Source organism: Leucoraja erinacea, chromosome 12 (genome assembly GCF_028641065.1).
Source record: "Leucoraja erinacea ecotype New England chromosome 12, Leri_hhj_1, whole genome shotgun sequence".
Lineage (NCBI taxonomy): Eukaryota > Metazoa > Chordata > Chondrichthyes > Rajiformes > Rajidae > Leucoraja > Leucoraja erinaceus.
The window spans coordinates 26,250,921-26,271,120 of NC_073388.1; the positions used below are offsets into that span (position 1 = coordinate 26,250,921).

General features: G+C 40.8%; 1 protein-coding gene across 4 annotated transcripts in view; it reads left to right on the plus strand.

Moving 5' to 3' along the window:
* The window catches only part of dacha (dachshund a), a 357,634-nt gene that overhangs the window by 318,945 nt on the left and 18,489 nt on the right, over positions 1–20,200 (plus strand). For all 4 annotated transcript variants that reach the window (XM_055643885.1, XM_055643882.1, XM_055643883.1 and 1 more), the window contains 2 exons: positions 2,332–2,475; positions 3,952–4,020. In XM_055643885.1, coding sequence (XP_055499860.1) covers positions 2,332–2,475; positions 3,952–4,020 — 213 coding nt within the window. The remainder of the gene's footprint in view (positions 1–2,331; positions 2,476–3,951; positions 4,021–20,200) is intronic.

The window sequence follows — 20,200 nt, forward strand, 5'->3', positions numbered from 1 at the left end:
CGTCCGGCTGCCGTCCGGATCCCTTTCTGCCTTTTGATTCGTGCCCGATACTCGCAGATGTCCAATCGGAATGGCCGATGCTCGCAGATGTCCAATCGGAATGGATCCATTTGCATGTACGGCTGCCGGCTGCATTTCTTTCTTTGATTCATTGCCACGCCCAATCCAGACGCTCAATCTCCGAGATCTTTTCCATTTCGGTAGAGATTTCGCTTTTCTTTCTAAGTATCCGCTCCTCATTACATTTCGTCGTGTTGAAGTACATGTTTTTAATCAAATCCTTCTCCCCCCACCCCCAAGTATTTCAAAAATAAACTGGCTTCTCCATTTACATGTCAGCTTCCAACACACTTCGAAACAAAGTTGCAAGACAGGAACACTCTGAACTTTTCACTGCTGCAGCAGGCAGGGTAGGTGCCATTGGATTTTTTTTTTAATCCACTGCTGAGGGAGGCAGGGCAGTGCTGGAATCTTACTTTTGAGAACGCTTCAGTTCCATTGGAGGAGACAGGTGCATGGTGGAATATTGGGTTGGGGGATCACACCATTGGGGGAGCAGACCCAACGCGTCTGCACTTGGTCTAGTTATTATATAAAAGTCTGTGGCTGCCGCCTGCCGTCCGTCCGGCTGCCGGCTGCCTTTTTTCCTTTTGATTCGCTGCTCCTTCCTATCAGCTTCCAACGCACTTCAAAACAAAGTTGCAAGACAGGAACACTCTGAACTTTTCACCTCAATGGGATATCACAGCAAGTGCTTCAACAGGAGGGGGAATTGGTATTGCAATTGGAACTGCTGCAGCAGGCAGGGAGGTACAATTGGAATTTGTTTTCAATCCACTGCTGTGGGAGGCAGGGGAGTGCTGGAATCTAACATTTGGGAACGGTTTCAGTTCGTTGGAGGAGATGGGTGCATGGTGGAATATTGGGTTGGGGGATCACACCATTGGGGGAGCAGACCCAACGGGTCTGCACTTGGTCTAGTACCTATTAAAACTGTGTGTGTGTGTGTGTGTGTGGTTTTGTGTGTGTGCGTGTGTGAATGTGTATTATTATGCATGTGAAACGTATCTCCTCGAAAACCAGACGCAAGAACGTGGAGATTTTTAACATTTCGGTAGGGATTTAACTTATGAGTTCAGAAATCCACTCCTTGGTCAATTATTTCCACAGAATTTGAATAAAGTTGATCACAAAACTCAATCTTTTAAATCTAAACGCTGCTCACCAGCTGCTGACGTCACAATTCCCACATGCCGACCAATCGAGGCCCACCTGCCTCCAGGCGCCGCCCCCCGCCGCTGTGGATTAAAGCCCCGCGCCGAGCACACTTGCGCCACGCCTCCCGCATCTGGACTCCCATGCCTGCCCGCGCACTACAACCCCCCCCCGTTCTCAAAATGCTCTGCAGATCGGGTGAGTGGGCAAATCACCCATTTGGAGGGAAAGCAGATTACAGCCGGGGAAACGGGGAGAGATCACCGAGACTTCAACACCAGTGGCGGCGGCAGTTGGCATGTTGGCCTTCATTGTCGCGCGGTATAGGGTCGTGGAGTAAGTCCCAAATCTGGGAAGGACATTATTGCCATGAAAGAGAAGGTTCCTCCTGTTCCTGGGATCAGCTGTCTTATGAAGAAAGACATAGACTTGGTTTATACTCTCTAGGGGAATTGAGAGGGGATCTTATAGTCAAAATTCTCGAGATGCAGGAAGATTGTTTCCGATGCCGTGGCTCTCCACGTCGCCCAATGTCGGCCCCATCAGAGCCGCCCGCTCACCGAGTTCAGGTCCGCACTCTCCCTCTCTCTCCCCCATCATCTCCCCATCCTCCTTCCCTTTCCCCCTCCTCCCTGCCTAGACGCGCCTGCGAGTTGGAGGCTATGCGTCAGTAGATAGGGCGATTATAGGGTAAAAGGAGCAAATGAATAATATTAATATATTAACAAAGGGGGTAGCTAGCATGTGTGTGGGGGAGGGGGGGGGGGTAGTAAGTGTAGGTGGTTAATGTATGTGACGACGCATGCCGCCACCCCCCCCCAACCGCATGTTGGGGGAACAGACCCAACGGGTCTGCACTTGGTCTAGTCTAATATAAATTTATAGGGAAAACTGTTTAAACAAAATGAGCTGAAATTTGCAAACATTATAAACCTCTTCTCAAAAAGTATTCAACAAAAATGGAAAGGGATGTGTTCAGTTAAAAGTTTTATAATCCACGATTCTATGTAGAGCAATAAACAACCCACCTGGGGAATTGATGTCACCCAGGTGGATTTTCAGAACTAAACAAAGACACTAATCCAATTATTATGTATCTGAATTTCACATTTCCAGCAACAATCCAGAAACGGCTGAAGAAAGAGAAAAAGGCAAAGAGGAAATTACAGGAAGCACTGGAATTTGAGTCAAAGCGACGAGAGCAAGTGGAACAAGCTTTACAACAGGCCACATCCACAGAAAGTCTCAGGGTGCTTAATGGTACGCTCATCATTACTTTCTAGTTAACATTGCTCTTGTTAGTGGAAATGCAGGAAATGTGCAGCAGACCCAACAGAAATTGTGCAGAAAGATGAAAGGTAAAATAACTAATCCAGTTTACAGTCTGAACTGATGAAGAATTGATTTAAAACATCATTACAGATATACAACGGGAGCCTAAAAAGTAAGTTAATGTGAATATACTGGTTAATGCACCGATTAAAGTGAGCTTCTAATATTAGGTAACACGAATGTGAACATACACTTTATAAAAAAAGTACTGAATGTCTTACTCCAAACCTTGCTCAATTCCATGGGAATTTATCAAAAGCCAAAGGGAACACTTTTTTTCTAACACTATCCATCATGTAGAAACATGGGTGGCTACCACACAAATGCAAATAATTCTTTGAAAGGTGAATCAATTTCTTCCTTTTGCATTGTCAAGGTTTTTATTTCCCTTTGTGGTAATGCAAATAGAGGACAGATCAAGCTCAGATAACAGAATGTAACTATTAATATACTAGCTATGTGGAGTTGTTTATTTGGCAAATTAGGTTTAATGTTTAACTGAACCATGACACTGTGCTTTCTGAAGTTCATTAGTTAATATAAATTCAAGGTCATTGATTTTCTGTTGCTGTGGGGGGGAAATGGGGAGAGCTCTTTGCATAGCCTTACATAAGGGGTTGCATCATGATTGATTACTCAGTTATGGATGGTAGATTTGTACAAACAGCTGACACAAGGCAGTATAATATGCTGATTTGTTCCCCTGATAATTTTGTCAGCTGCAAATAAACATAGAATTTCTTTTAATTAAATATTATAGCTCAAAAATCCAGAAAGTGCAAATTATACAAAGGGTTGATGAACAAGATTGGTGAAGGTTATGTGCATGGAAACTAATCATCGGGCTTTGAGGCTTCCTTCAACAAAAATATGTTAGTATTGCTCTGGTTTAAGTGCTGACCAAGATTCTAAAAGTTTAATTTTGGGTTTAATCGTGGCCAAAACATTGAGTTCACTCAGGATCCTCCAGGATTGAATGTCGGAACATATTCCGGTCCCATCATCCAAGTGCGGTCATACTACACAGTGTAAAGATAACAAATGAATTAAATGATTTTTGCACTTGGCTTGGACTCATTTCCAAATTGTGTTATAGCTTTTCATTATGCATAATGAACACATTTTAATTATAGTCGCACACATTCTGATGTGTGTAAAAATTAGCCAAGGAACATTATGCACATTGTGGATTTGATGGGATCGGAGGTTAATAGAGTTACTGAACTGTTGGAACTAAACCCTTTTGCTCATTAGTGATCACATGATAAAATGGCTTACAACTTAGAGCTCACTTGGTTTTGGGTCGACTCATTGCATTACATCATATAGATAACTATCACTGTTTAATAATGTCTAAAAGCTGATTGAAAGAAGACACAACTGATTGAATGTTCTTGTTTTTAGATGCAGTAATTCCTGAGATGGAAGCTGAACACTGTGGGACTCAGCTTGACACAACACCAACAGTACAAGGTAGGCATGGTGTTTATTCGAAATAAGTGATATTCAGGGCATCAGGTGGGATGCAGGTGAGAGATGTACAATAGGGACCGGATAATTGTTAGCATTTTGACTATAAATCATAATATAATTTCAGATTTCTGCTTTTCTGTTTGATTATGATACAAATTGAGGGAGGAGTTTTAAGTTAGCCTCCTGAACACATGCTCTCTTCCACATGGAAGGAAGGAACCTATCTAACCGCGGAGTGTTCCCACAGCAGGCACAATATTCAAAGGTAGAACTACTGCCCAGAGTAATTTTACCTTCTCAGCATCAAACTTCAACAATCTTCAACAACTTAGCAAAAATCTGGAAATCTGATGACGTGCACTCTGTGAAACGCAGAAAACCACAAGACTGGAATTTGGAAGCCAAATAATGTTTTGCTAACATTCCTGAGTCAATAGGACAGTATTATTTTGTGAGCATGTGAGTTGCCATTTTTAGAAAAAAAAATAATGCATGTGTAACTTCCTTCTTTGATATTTAATAATTCACCAAAATATAATCTGAATTTAAATATTAAAGTAAATTAAAGGTAAATTCATAGAAGACAGAAAACATAGAGCAGTAAAATCCCCATTATGCACAGATTCACATGGAAGTAATTCTCAGTCAATATCTACAGTTCCCGTACAGATATTATTTGAAATCTACATATACAGAGTAAAGACGTTGAACGAGGGAATTTTCTCTGTTTGCTTGTTTGTACTTTCCCACAGGAAAGATCTTTTGCACATGTTGAACTCAGATTTGTGTCTCATTACAACTGATATGTAATAAACACAAGCATTGATTGTGGGTCGCTTCTTCCTTTCCTCGACTTCCTTTGTTTGTTTGTTTGCTTCCCTTTTTTTTTTGTTGCTCGGTTCCTTTTCCACCCATAAATTTACTCTTAAAACTTAAAGGGAAACATCAAATGAAGAAAACAAACAAAGGGACCCTGGGTTTCCTCAATCATCCACCACCCTAACTAAAAAAAAGTTGAATTGCTGATGTTAAGCCAAATAATGAACTTTGGGAGATATATAATAAATCTGCTATACTTTAATATTTCTGAATCTCTTGCGTAAGTTTTTTTGGCAAAGGAGTCCGATAATTCTGTATAATTGTCAACATTGGTAGAGATCCCTACTAACAAATATTTAATTGCACAGCTTAAGTAAACTACTTGAAATGTCACTGTACTGGGACGCCGACTAACCTCTTCATTGACCTAATGTCTTTATGCAAAGGCTCTCACCAGTCTATTGGAAAGTTTGTGCTTGAATTTTTATCTTTGTTTATTTATCATTCTGTGATAATATTTGTTGAATGGAATGCTACGGACTTTCAAACATGAAGAACCAAAGAGTAATCAGGCACATACCTTTAATTGTCCTTACTGAGATGGAGATCCATTTACAGTATGAAGAATAAGCCTGGTTATATCTGCCCTCTGAACAATTAACTCTTAGGTGGAATGTGCATTCTTGATTCATGTTTGTTTCCTTGAGTTTCTGGCAATTAGAGTCACAGAGACATAAATTTACACTCACAGAAACAGACCCTTCGGCTCAAGTTGTCCAAGTTATCCGCCTACTGGTCCCAATGCCCATGTTTGACCCACATCCCTCTAAACCTTCCATTTACTTGTTGTGTCTTTTAACTATTGCAATTGCGTCTATTTTTGCAGCTTTTCTGCCAGTGTTCCATATACCCCCAGCCATCTGTGTGAAACATGTACCACTCAGCTCACTTTTAAATCTTTCCCCTCTCACCTTAAAACATTGCTTTCTTATTTTAAACTCCTCTATAAGGACTATGACCATTCACTAACTATGCACCACTATAAAGTGCCTCCTCGGCCTACTATAAAACCATTGCTTTCCTTATTTTCAAACACTGCAGCTCTAGAAACATACTTTTTCTGAATTATTTTTCCAGCTATAACCATATAACCATACAATTACAGCACGGAAACAGGCCATAACAAGTCCGTGCCGAACAAATTTTTTTCCTCAGCCTACTCCATTCCCTTCTCATCCAAATGCTATCCAGGGAAAAATGATACCAATCTTGCCTCCACCATCCAGCCTTTCAACACCGCTACCTCTTGATAAAGAAGCTCAATTACACTGAAGTCATGTCCCCTTCCCTAGAAAAAATATTTCTGTCTATTATCTTCTTTTAATCTTTTCTAGCTTAATGGTATACTTCTTGTAGCTGAGCAAACATAACTGCATACAATACACTGAGTGTGGTCTCACCAACTATTGGTACAGTTATAACATGACATCCCAACTTCTGTATCCAATGCCCTGACCAATGAAGGCATGCATGCCATACACCTTCTTCACCATCTTGGCTACCCGTGTCTCTATTTTCAGGGAACCATTTACCACTATTCCAAGGTCTCTGTGTTCTACAACACTCTCCAGAGCTCCTACCATTTTTTGGCTTGAGTGCAACACCTCCCCCTTGTCCAAGATACGTTCCACCTGTCATTCTTTGGTTCACTTCCCCAGTTGATCTAGATCCTGTTGTAATATTTGATAACCTTCTTCGCTGTCTCCTATTCCACCAATTTTGGTGTTATCCACAAACTTACAAACCATGTTAACAATTGCCAACCTCAATCTAGGCACACTCCTTCATGACTATTTAGAGAAAGGCGAAGTCATAGAACACAGCAACAGACCAAGATCTAAGCTTGTCCCATTGAAGGAGCCAAAGTACTGGAGTAACTCAGTAGGTCAGACAGCATCTCTGGAGAACATGAATAGGTGTTGTTTTGTGTCGGGACCCTTCTTATGACTTAACAATTCCATGCTCTCCAGAGATGCTGCCTGATCCACTGAGTTACTCCAGCACTTTGTCTCCTTTTGTGCAAACCAGCATCTGCAGTTCCTTTAGAATGCAGTTTAGTCTATTTCAATGTTTGGCCCTCATCCCTCTAAACCCTTCCTATTCATGTACACAAATGCCAATGCCATTTAAATGCTGTCATGGTGCCTGCCTCAACCACTTCCTCTGGCAGATCACTCCACGTACCCACCACCCTCTGCGTGAAACAGTTGCCCTTCAGGTTATTTGGCCATTCTTCCTTGATAGTTACGTCTTTTTGCTAATTAAGCTCTTGGCAGAAACAAATTCTCCAATCAATTCTAGCAACCTGACTGTAGAATGTCCTTAACCTCAGAAAAAGCAGAGGTAGATTTACAGCACAAAAGCAATTACTTGACTTTGCTTGAGGAATCACTTCTTTGCCACAACCTTTCATATTAAAGTCACATCCTGGTAATTGAGGTAAAGTCTGTAAGTTACATTGTGATTACCCATGTATGATTTTGTTCTAACACATGATAGGCAAGTGTTCATCATAAAACTTATAAGACTCAGGCATGGAATAATTATTGAAGGCAGGCATGACCTGAGGACTAGGTATGATATTGAACTGAATGCTGTTGCACCTAGCTGATTTATAGACCACGCTGAGGCTGTGAGCATTGGTGTGGTGGCACCTTGTGTACACGTAAAGGATGTGTTTCGATGTAAATTGTGCAGGTACTGTTAGGAGATCCTGGTATCTAAAAACCATCTAGCAAGGGTTAAAATCTATATGTGATATATTTGATGCATATTCCCTTGGGGAAAAGGTGCAAGGTAGCATCTTCTTTCCAGGTGTTGTGAAAGAACAAAAAAGACTACAAATGATGATTCTATTTTTATATGTTGCTAGTTATTTGCAAAGAAGCTACTGGCACCAAGGTCATGTTCTTTGTGGAATATATTTACTTATTGGAAGGTGTATGGGTGGATGTGCTCCACATTATAAAAAAAAGATGTTAGACAGCCGAGAAACAAAATATGTTTTCTTGGTCTCTCTACTTTTCTTGTAAAGTGTGTCCATTGGAAATGAGAACAGAGGCTGTCGCTTGGTTCTGATAAGTTCTCAGGCAAATCTGAAGTTGTCAGGTTTGCTATTTCACTTGATATGGAAGTTTAAAAATATATTTTATTGCCAAGTTTCCATTTTGCTTTGGAAAATAACGAAAATTCTCAGGCCCTGATTTAGCATCACACATCTTGGACTTCACTCCCTCTGTGGGAAAAATTAAGATTTACAGGAATCTGAACAATGCAGGGAACTTTATCAGAGTTCTCAATTTTTGCACAGTGTTCATCGGATGTAACTTTAATTACTTAAATTAACTTGTCACAGACAGGATGAAAGAAACCATGGAGACAATCGTCAAAATAATCTCTCAACAATTAGCCACAAAATTGTAAGCATCCATTTTGCCATTTTATCCTCTCTTTGCGTTTGGGATTCTCATAATTATTTATTCTTGCTAACAAATACACTTATTGTTTAATTCTAAAAAAATGCTCTCAGATAAACTTGCAAGGTTATACGGAGAGGCCAGCAGGGGGTAGACTACACAGAATGTGGCAATAAGAGCTTATAAATATTTACATTTGTTATGAGAAAAGTGAGCAATACTGAAAGTTTCACCACCCATTCAGTTCTGGGACCTTTTATAATTGCTGCTATAGATTCTGCAATATATAGGTACAGAATGTTCTAAAGTTGTATGTCACAAACCCCATTAACTTTTAATGGACATTAGATAGTACAAAAATGTGGAGTATGAATGCAAAAGTCTTATTTTGAATTGTGTATATCATTGTCTCGTAATAGCTAACACTGCTTCAGAGGAATATTCAGAAGGGGAAAGAGTACTATAATTTTTAGTCTTTATATCATCATTATATAAAGATAGCAGAATCTGACTGGGAAATACTGTGATTTAGTTGAATGGCTAATCTATACAACATAGAAGTACTTACAAGTATGTTAAACATGAGTGGAAGTGGTCATTGTTTGTGAGCAAGTCTTGGTCTGGATATTGAAATTCCCTGAATTGCAATAAAGCATTTGCACATTCAAACTATTCCTTTCAGATTCCCATAGCAACCCTGTTAGTGTCTATAGTGGGATATAGAGGGCATAACACTAGCAGAGATGAATTACATACAGGGCTCTTTCATGAGCGTGAAATGGCCTTTTGTCACTCATGAGCCAAGAGGTCTTTCCCAACAGTTAGCTTGCATTTCAAGGTCCATTTCAAATGAAGTCTAATTCTCTGAATGCAAAATGGAAGATTGAACAATATAGGCAAATTTGACTATTGTATGCAAAATCAAGTCTGAGGGACTCTGGTTTAAGGCAACAGAACGTGCAATTGGGTGCTGAGTTTTTAAATGCTGCGTTATCACATGATATGTGCAACAGCAGTTGGTGTAGTAGTTCCAAATGTTGAATAAAATGATTCAGTCGTCATTTGGGTTTTTAACCTATTTTGAATAAATTTGGGGAAACTGAGACCTTCAAATTACATTTTCATTTGCATGAAATCATCTGAAAACACTATTGAGTGCATACACAACCTAGGGCACTATTGTATTCAAATGGCTGGAGAAAATAAGATGGGACACTTATTAAATAACCTAATCATGATTTTCTTTATTAATCGGCAAACTTGTCTTTTTAAATCAATGCTTCATTATGCTTATGGTTCACAGCACCCTTAGTTTTCTCGAGCAAGAATGACAGATTATGTGTATTTTGCGTCCTCCCTCTAATTCTTGTGTAATTTATTCTGTACTTTCCGCCTAGTTACGATGGAAATGATAAAAACAGTAAGAACAGGAGTAGAAGCAAAAGTAGGCTACACAGACCTTTAGCCCTGCTCTGCCATTCGAAAAGATTAAGGCAGTGCCTGTGCCTTGTGTCTCATCACCATATTCCTGATTCAGCATTCAAAAATCTTTCAGTCTCAGCTTTGAATATTCTCAATGACTGGGTATCCACATTCCCACAATGTCAAAGACATACACCCTCTGCATAAACATATTAATCTTCACCTCAGTCCTAAATATACAACACTATCTTCGGTTTAAACCAGCATCTGCAGTTCCTTCCTGCACTCTTTATTCTGAGATTTTGTTCCCATGTTCCCTGTGAGACAATTTTTCACTTCCAGGGTGGTTTTGGGGATAAAACCAAGTAATTGCAGGTAATATTACTTTCAGAGCCACTTTGTAGAAATCATGTACTATATTATTTCTATGTCTTTACCCCATGGACACACCTCCACACTACCTTGTCTGTTAGTGCACAATCATAGAAGATCTAGGAGTGTGATGCAGACGTGAAAGAACGGATTGAAGTCTGGTGACATACAATCATAACAGAACAGCAAATTGAAACTTACATTTGAATGCACACACAAAAAATGTGCACAGCTCATATCACCTTTCCACACCCACAGATGAGCATTGAAGAGAAGATGTAACCAGACAGCTACAAGCCCAAATTTAATCGTATTGGACAGGGAGAAGACATAAAGGCCACAAATGCCCTTGTGATTGCTTTCCCCAGCCTTCTGGGCTTTTCCTAGGGGGAGTAAAAATCAACCAGAGATTTTTCCTCTTCACAACATGCTAATTAGCACAATGCTCAATGATTTTATTAAATAGGTTTTTTTTTTAATCTGCAATTTGATTCTTCAGTGGTTGGATACAGCAACCATGGGAAGCAGTCATTCAAGCGTGCCAAAGTGCACTTCTGCAAATGGAGAAATGAACAATAAAATACCATAGGATACCAAAAAATAGGTAATCGTCCTGTTTCAGAAACAATAGCTAAAGAACCCTAGAAAACCTGTTAAAGACCCTGAGCTATTTCACCATAATGAAGGCCACCAATTATGTAGCAGTATTCAAGTTTGTCAGAAATCCACAATTTCAATGTATAAATCATCATAACCATCATGACCAGTGAGCTGCAGGACTCTCGATGTGTCTCATCTGCCAATTCTTAACGATATATTGTGAAATGTAACAAGAAGGCTGACAATAAGCCAGTTCGGCATTCTGAAAAATGCAAGGAATCATGGGATTTGTCAAAGGTCGTATGCTATAAATAAAAATCGAATGATGCACTGTAGATTCATTGAGTATAGTTTGGGTCAGATTTTTTGTCTTTCTTCAGTGGGAGACGGGGGGGGGGGAGGGGGGGGGGGGGGGTAACCAGGTGGGGAGGGGAGGCCGGGGGTGGGGGGGAGGAGACCGGGTGAATGGCTGGGGGGTGGGGGGTCGGGGGCGTCCGGACCTACGGTACACCGGCCCAGCTCAGAGAGGCGCAAACCCCAGCTCAGCTCCACCTCTACCGCCTGGCTAACTACACCAGCAGCCCCAGACTCACAGGATCCACAGCCAGCGCCAACTGCAGCCCTACCCCATCCAACTCCAGAGGAACTCGCTCTCCGATGGGGCGCTACGACAACAGATCACCCAAGGCCTCAGTCACGACAGAAGTGCCAGATCACCCATGGCCTCAGTCGCCACCCCAAGTACAAGCCTTACATTGCACACCACCGGCTTCTGCCGCCAAGGTATCGGCTGCCACTTCATCCACAACCCCGAGGAGGAGTGAGGGCCTCGGCCTCGCATGTGCCAGAGCGCCATCCTGGCCTCGGCCTCCTCTGGTCCGGCGCTCGACTGGGCCGCGCTGCAGACGGCCTTCAGCTCCGACCTGGTGTTAGAGCTGGCCTGGACTCTGGGCTTGGGGCTGGGCAAGAGAGGGGGAGGAGGTTGCTGCTGCCACCAGCACAACCATCACCAACATTACCCGCAACCCGGCGGCTGCCCATCTTCAGCAGGATCTTGGTATCGGACTGAGGGGAGGGGAGTGGACGTGGAGGTGGAGGGCTGCCAGCCATAGGCAGAGCCAAGTTGGAGCCGGTGGCTGCAAGTCCGGGGCCGCCCCACCAGCCCTGGGCCACTCCGAACAGGAACGGGACAACGGGGAGGGGACCGAGACGGCCCAACAGCAACTCAACAGCACCCGCAGCGACGGAGAGCCGACCTCAACCCCAACCCCGAACAAAACTCAAGCCTGCACACAATTCAGCACCACCGTTGCCAAGACTGTTTTATAGCTAGTGACCTATGACCTGGGCATGTGCAGTCGGAATACCGAACTCGCTTATTGAAATGGTGGAACAGGCCAATTTTCTTTTGTAATCTATACAGTATGTAAGTTGAATCAGGTGTGTTTTTAATAGTCACATTTATGATATATTTTAATATAAAAAGGAAAATATGAAGCATACCATTTTTTCTTGTTCATGCCGACCTTTTGCGGACTAAGGTGGCAGAAGACAAAGAGTGGCAATAAAGGGGGCTTTTTCTGGTTGGCTGTCAGTGACTAGTGGAGTTCCGCAGGGATCAGTGCTGGGGCCACAACTCTTCACGTTGTATATTAATGATTTGATGTGGATGAGGGGATTGAACACATTGTGCCAAAGTTTGCGGATGATACGAAAATAGATGGAGGGGCAGGTAGTACAGAGAAAGCAGGGACTCTGCAGAAGGACTTGGACAGGTTGGGAGAATGGGCAAAGAAGTGGCAGATGGAATATAGTGTAGCAAAGTGTGGAATCATGCATTTTGGTAGGAGGAATAAAACAATTTTCTAAATGGGGTGAGAATCCAGAAATTGGAGGTGCAAAGGGACTTGTGAGTGCTGGTGCAGGATTCCCAAAAAGTTAATCTGCAAGTTGAATCAGTAGTAAAGAAAGCAAACTCAATGCTAGCATTTATTTCATGAGCGTCTGTATACAAAAACAGGGATATAATGTTGAGGCTCTATAGGGCGCTGGTAAGGCCACATTTGGAACATTGTGAGCAACTCTGGGCTCCATATCTGAGGAAGGAATGTACTGACTCTGGAGAGGGTCCAGAGGAGGTTTACAAGAATTATCCCAGGAATGAGTAGGTTAACCTATGATGAGTGTTTGTCGGCACTGGGCCTGTACTCGCTGGAGTTTAGGTTAAATACTGAAGTGCTTTCAAGTGCAAAGATGTTGCTATTTCTGTACCCATTTACAATCCTCAAATCTTTCATGAATCAACTAGAAACTTTGCAACGTAGATCATGGTCTTCGTACCCTTGGTGCTGCGATCTATACCACACGAACTCCATAAATCTGTCTGACTTGAAACCAATTTTTGGAGCAAATAGCACAACTACCTGGAAGAAATAATGTTGAGTTATATGAAATACAATTAATGTGAAGTCTGCAGAAACATTCAAAAGTTATATGTCCAACAAATGTCTTCTGGCAGGCTGCTAAACTCCATTTCTTTTTGCCAAGGAAAAAAATGGCTTTTAGTCAGATGCACAATGGTAATTAAATCTCACTGGCATTTTGAGACCTTTATTCTGCAACCCTGCACATTGTGTCCGTTGCCAGCTCCATAGCATATTTCACTATTGCTTTACGCCCAAGATGCAGTGTAGCTCAGCTTACAGTATGTAGGTGGTGATGTTGTGTCAACTTGGAAATCTCATGCTTAGTCTTGTGGAGATTAACAGAAAACTGTTTATCTGTTCCATGTCATGTTCCAATTATATCTTATTGAATTTCAATACATTTATGATTTCCATGCATATGAATATTGTGTATTTTAATACAGGACCAAATTTAATTCCTGATGTCACAACTTTGGCATTTTTATAGACAATCAAACCTGGATTTAATGTAATATCATGATATGAATCAATCTGACAGTGTTCCAAAATTCCTCCAATCTCCGTGGGAGACCAAATTCATATAATAGTATGAAATATGGAAAAAATGAAGAGTCCAAAGAGTGCAATGTTCGATATCTCCATGAGGAGTAAGCATTAAATCAGGCTCTTAGTTTCTGTAATGGAGGTAAAAGTGAGAAGATAATGGGGGCAAGGAGTTGAGCAAAAGAAAAAAAAAAGATATATGTTAAAGAAGAAAATCAATGTGGGGAAAGCATTCCTCATGTACACACTTGTGGTAGAACAGAGAATCAAGAAAAAGCTGGAAGGAGAAAAGGAATAATATATGACATTGTGGCTTTGCATTGAACACTGAATGCAATGGATTGCGTTATGAGGCAAAGCATCTTCCTGCAGTCAGAGCACAGCTCCTTACATCGTGGAGTCACGGAGATCCCTCAAGTTAAACAGAATATCAGGGATGTAAGGGTGGTAACATTTATGATGTGGACTCCACCAGCGTGGATGAAAAAATATAACATTGGTAACTGCCCTGGAAAATTAAATGCGCCAAATAAACAAAGCAGAAAAAGTGTGAGAAATGCGATTTCCTTCTATTTGGCAAGATAACACTCTTGGTGACATAGTTATTGAAGAATTTGAACTCTAGTAATGGAAATAAATATATTTACATTCATATCGTATCTTTTCCAATTCCAAAGTAGAAGCATCTAAAATATAGATGTAATTGCATCCTATTTGGACATGTGCAAATTTGTGCAAGTAACATTGGATTAGAGTAAGCATTAGTAAGCATTGTATATGGGTGGGGAGGGCAGCAAGGTGGGAAGGTTAGGGAATGAGCCATGGCAGCATCTGCTACGACAATCATTTCATTAATTAACAAAGCTTTGACAGTGGTGAGAGGGCAATAGACTAGTCTGTGCTGCGCTGCGCTGCTGGCTGTAGATGAATACCCAACAAGGGAAAGGTGGGGGCAAAAATAAATAAATAAGTGTTTCCCCCAAACAAGAGTTAAGAAAAAAAAGGCTGAGATTTAATGACATTTCAGGGACCTCCAGAGAAAAAGTGCTTAATCTGATGTGATGGGCCTGGAAGAATTATCGTGTAGGGGAAAAAACAAAGTCATTTCAAATTATCAGTCCCACACTATAATTCTGCTGAGTGATGCAGGATCTGTGTACAAGCTCGGTGGCAGCTTTTTTAAGGCTGTATATAACAGTACTGACAGTGGCTGACCACAGAATGTTTTCCCCTTAACGGCCTCCTACTATTTATCCATTATACCAGTGAAATCTAATTATTCCTCTTTACTCTGTGTCAAACTTCAGAATTCTGCTGGGCTGGCACTGACGACTGATTTCATTAATTTTGATTACCTTTGTTGGGACTGACTCCATTTCACAACCGGAGCTAAAAGCTGTTTCAAAATCCCCAGCCACACATTATATCAACACAGTTTCCTAAATTAATTTGTACACGGAGTAGCAAATAAAAAGTGCTGACCATTATTTTATTGACTAAGTACAGATGCTGAGAGAATGGTGTTCAGCTGATTGAAGCTCTTAACGTTATTTGTACTCAAGAGTCAATAGGTTATATTTTCAGCAGACTGTGTAGTAAAGGAAGTCAGACCTGCCTCCGTGCCAAAATAAGCAGTTTCCAGTCCCAAATATGGGTAGGTGAATGAATTTGTACCAACCTATGACAATATTTTCTCAGATAAAAAACATTGGATAAGTGAAAATAGAAATTGTCCTTGTGATTAATCTTAAGGAATAGCATTTCTATTGCAGGCATATTTAATTCCCACTCTTCTTGAAAGCTTCCTACTTCTTATGTCTAATTTCAAAAGTAAGGCTAATCTCTACCATGTCACCAGCCATTATTTTGATTTGAGCCTTTACTCCACGACTGTCAGCATATATTAGACTATGGGAACATTACTTTCAAGTGTGACTTTGTTCTCCACAGTGCCGTTAGATATACAAAAGTTGCTGATTATAATGTTCAGGAACAAGCGTCTTGGCAAGTTTTCTTCTCCCTAATCTTCCAAACTTATTTATATTTCTTTAGTTATTGTCCCAATATTAGCAATGACTGCAAATCCAGGCCACTTTGAACTGCATCACACAACCTTTCATTGGATAAACTGGGGACCTATAGGCATGTAAATCTCAGAATAATGGTCATACAAATCATTACACGAGGAACAGCAGATGTATTTTTCGCTCTCAACCCCATTCTCCTGCCTTCTCCCTGTAACCTTTGGCGCTCTTATTAATCAATCTCTGCTGCAAAAATACCCGGTGACGGCCATCTGCAGCTCTGAATTCTACAGATTCACCACCCACCCTCTGGCTAAAGAAATTCCTCCTGATCTCCATCCTAAAAGTATGTTCTTTTACTTTGAGGCTGTGCCCTCTGGTTTTAGACTCTCGCATTACATCCTTTGCATGCCCACTCTATCTAGATTTTAATTCTTATATATTACATGCTAGATTAATGTGAACAATATGATGAGCATAATGTTTGTATAGCACTGGTTTTAAGGAATTCCATACTCTAAATTTTATGCTAGAAAGGGTGATTTTTATTTATAAATCACTGTGCACCTCAAAGGAATCTTGGTGTTTCACATGCAGGGCTTCAATTTCATACTTTTAGCTGATCAATCACAATCTTCTATGTTACTCAGCAAATATATAACTATCATCAATATGGCAAATGGTGAGTCATGGAACACATGGACTCATTACGCATAAAATCATCACCGCTAATGCAGCAAGAACCAGTAAAATTTCATGGCCTGATGTTCTTGAATTAAAATCAAAAATAGTAGAAATATACAAAATGTCATGTTGCAACTGTGGAGGAAAATAGAGCAAACATTTCCCATTGATCTGTTCATGTTAGAACTGGAAGTTAAAGATTTAATAATTTGCACACAAACACGGCGACAGGAAAGAAAAGAGGAAACCCTACAATTGTAGCTTCATGATGTAATGAAGAGATTAAAAGGCAAAAAGAGACTGGTGCAAAAAGCAAGTGGTTAAGGATGGGGGAAAAAGGAGTGGGAAATGAAAACAGCAGAGTCAATTCCAGCATTGACATGTACAAAATTACATGTTAGGTGTAGTTATTTCCATTTTTCTATTTTCATATTTCCTCACAACATTGAAGGATTCCATTATTGGTCCATAAGAATCCCACTCTAAAGTAATTTTCCCTGTATTGTTGATTCCAACTCCCCTCCAGATTCTTCCACTCACCTAGATATTTTTTGTTGCCCACTTAACGGACCAACCTGCCTATCTTTGGGATGTGGGAAACAACTGGAGCATCAAGTAGAAACTCACATGGTGTGCAAACTCTACGCAGGCAGCGCAGAGTTTGAAATTGTTCCCATCTAGGTCATTGTGCCATCCTTTATCTAAAAATGTGGAAATGGATCCGGAGATAGGAAGGTTGTAAAATGTATCTTTTAAAAATATTGTTTTCAACCGAGTTTCACTGGAATATTGTCAGAGGTCAGTGTAAGGGTGGGCCGCAGATTTAATTAGCAAGGGAAAAGTTCAAGGTCATTCCACTGTGCAGGGCAGAAATATTCAGAAAAATTATGCCTCATCAGTACTTGGGTTCTCAAGCATTTAGGAGACTGTGCTATGAGTAGCAAATGTAGTATTTTCAACGTGAGTAGGTACAAGTAAATCTGTAAAGAGCATTTGGTCCATGTACAATGGGGAATGGAGATGCTAGCGATGTTGAAAAGCTGGTGCAGAGGGTTTTGTGGGAAGAGAATCGGCCCCCGAGTGTGACACCACAGAAGGGACAGGATCCTTTAGAATCCTGAAGGAGTAGGGGAAGATGCATTCAGTCGTAGAATTGTGCTGGGGATGTGAGGAAACTATCCATTAGAGGTAGGTAGGGGTTATAGATGAGGAGAAAGAGGTAAAGGTAAAAGTTCAGGGAATGGCATACACATGGCTGAGGGATCTATAAACCATGATCGAGAAAGGAGGACATACCAGATTTCCAGGTTATAAAGGTCAGCCTGGACAGTTCTGTTTGTGGATGTTAGACTCTTGAACTGAGTTTCCTTGGTAGACCATGTTAAAAGTACCAACCCTTCCCCTCCATAACTTTACATAGAAACCAGAATAAACAATCCATGTGGGGTTTGAACTGCATATTTTATACAAAGATGCTAGATTTTGCTTGTGGTTTGATGTCAGTAGCTAAAGAAGAGATTTTTGTTTTGTGCTTGTAGTTAGCTTCATTAACCTTCCTCAGGAGTAGGAGATTGTTGGTATCCAGAATCCTGTGCTGAACATTTTGTTGGTATTTTCATGACTGAATAGTAAAAATATATTTTAATACCTCATTCAGGCCTCATGCGCAAGAGCTGCTGTCCTGTGGATAAGATGGGTCAATTTACAAATTCCACCTTCCTTCATGGTACCTCATGTGCTGTCATCAAACAAAACAAAACAACTGGCAGTAAAGATTCTCCCAGAATTCAGTGTGGGTTTTGGACTGGTTCTTTAGCACCTGGCAAGATTTTCTCAACCGTCCTAATTAAGGGGATGCTGTAATAAAAGCACCAGAATCTCTATGGTTTTTGTTAATCTTGTCAAAAGCATTTGAGTCTGTTAATTACGATGCACAGCAGGAGATTTGGATGCAGAGGCAGATTTCTGAATGTTGCCCAGCAATTTAATCTTGGTATGATGGCCTGAATTATGGACCAAGGCTTCAGTTCAATACCATTTGTAAGCACCAGTGCCATCAAACAACATTGTGTAGTTGCCCCAGGCATGATCAGCAGACCGCTTGTTGTGGCGCTGGTAAAGTGTACAGAAAGCTGTAACTTCAACCTTTCTTGGCTCTCCGCCAAACATGAGCAACAGCAAAAGTCATTTGCGACGTGGTTTTTGCCGACAATTGTTGGAGAGTAAACACAGCCTAAAGGATATCGAGCTGTTATCACAGTGCTTTGCTCACACACTGCAAGCAATTTAAAAGGCAGCACCTTCCATTAGAGTGGTTATTAAACTTATAGAGTCATGGAATTGTACACTATAGACAAGAATTTTTCAGCCCACCACAACTATGCTGACCCTTTTGCCCATCCTACACTATTCCCATCTACCTGCATTAGGTCCTTATCCTTCTATGCCTTGCCTATTTAAATGCCTATCTAAATTTTTCTTAAACATATGGATTCAATCCATTTATTTCCACACTTCTTCCTCTGGCAAGTGAGTTCCTAATAGCAACCACTTGCTATGCAAATATACCCTCAAACCCCCTTTAAAGCACCTTTCACCTGAAACATACAGTATAATAATAATAATAATAAATCTTATTTATATAGCACATTTTTAGTCAACTTGCATTGACCCCAAAGTGCTTCACATAATTACATTACATTTACACACAGGCAAAGGTGGGTGAAGTGTCTTGCCCCAAGGACACAACGACAGTATGCACTCCAAGCGGGATTCGAACCGGCTACCTTCCGGTCGCCAGCCAAACACTTAGCCCATTGCGCCATCTGTCGGCGCCATCTGTCGTCGCCCTCTTGTCCTCTTGTTGGGGATATCTCATCCGGGAAAGAGATTCTGACGATCTACTGTATCCCGCCCATTATAACCTTATATACCTCAATCACTGCTCTGTTCCTCCATTTTTCTCTAAAATGAGATCACATCCCCTGGTCAGGATTGGTGCCATCCTCTTAGGTTCTTTGGTCAGGTGCATTTCACAGATTATTTTGTCAATCAAAATCCTAAAATACCTGATGTTATCATCACACCCAGCTGTGTGAATTTGAGTTGTAGATTTGCTGTCAAAGGTTCAACAACTTGATCATTTTTTATTCCCCCTACTTAACGTGCGTTGAGGGCATGAAATAGTAAGAGTTTAATACATGGAAGTCTTTTTGCACTGCAGTCCAATCTGATTTTGGGATTGGTGACATAGAATTCCTAAAGCTTTGTCCATCAGGGAATTGCCTTCTGTAAGTCAGGGAATAGTGCCAGATGAAGCATTCTCATTCATAATTCGCAATAAGCCAGTGAGATTTTGCTATGTCATAGTCTCACTTCCAAAAGTGCAGTAATCGATAGATGTGAAAGCATGGATGTCATTGAGGATTAGGCTCATAACAATGAAAACTCATTCATTGGTTTAATAGGAAATACCTTTAAATATATGGATCACAAAAGATCATAACACCAGCAATCACAAGGAGAAGATGCTATTCCTGAAAAAAAAGCTTAGATCAAGGAGATGATAATTAAAATTGGCTTCACATGTTTGACTCACATGCTGCATCAATCTAATTTTAAATATCCACTGTATCCTCACTGTAAGCTTATTACCATTAATATGAAAGGAACCAGCAGTCAATCGAAACAACAACAACTGATACCTCAAGGTACATTTCACAGATAGAACTTATAGAACATTTAACATAGAAATATACAGCAGAGGAACAGGCTCTTTGACTTATAATGTCTCCGCTGAATATGATGCCAAGAT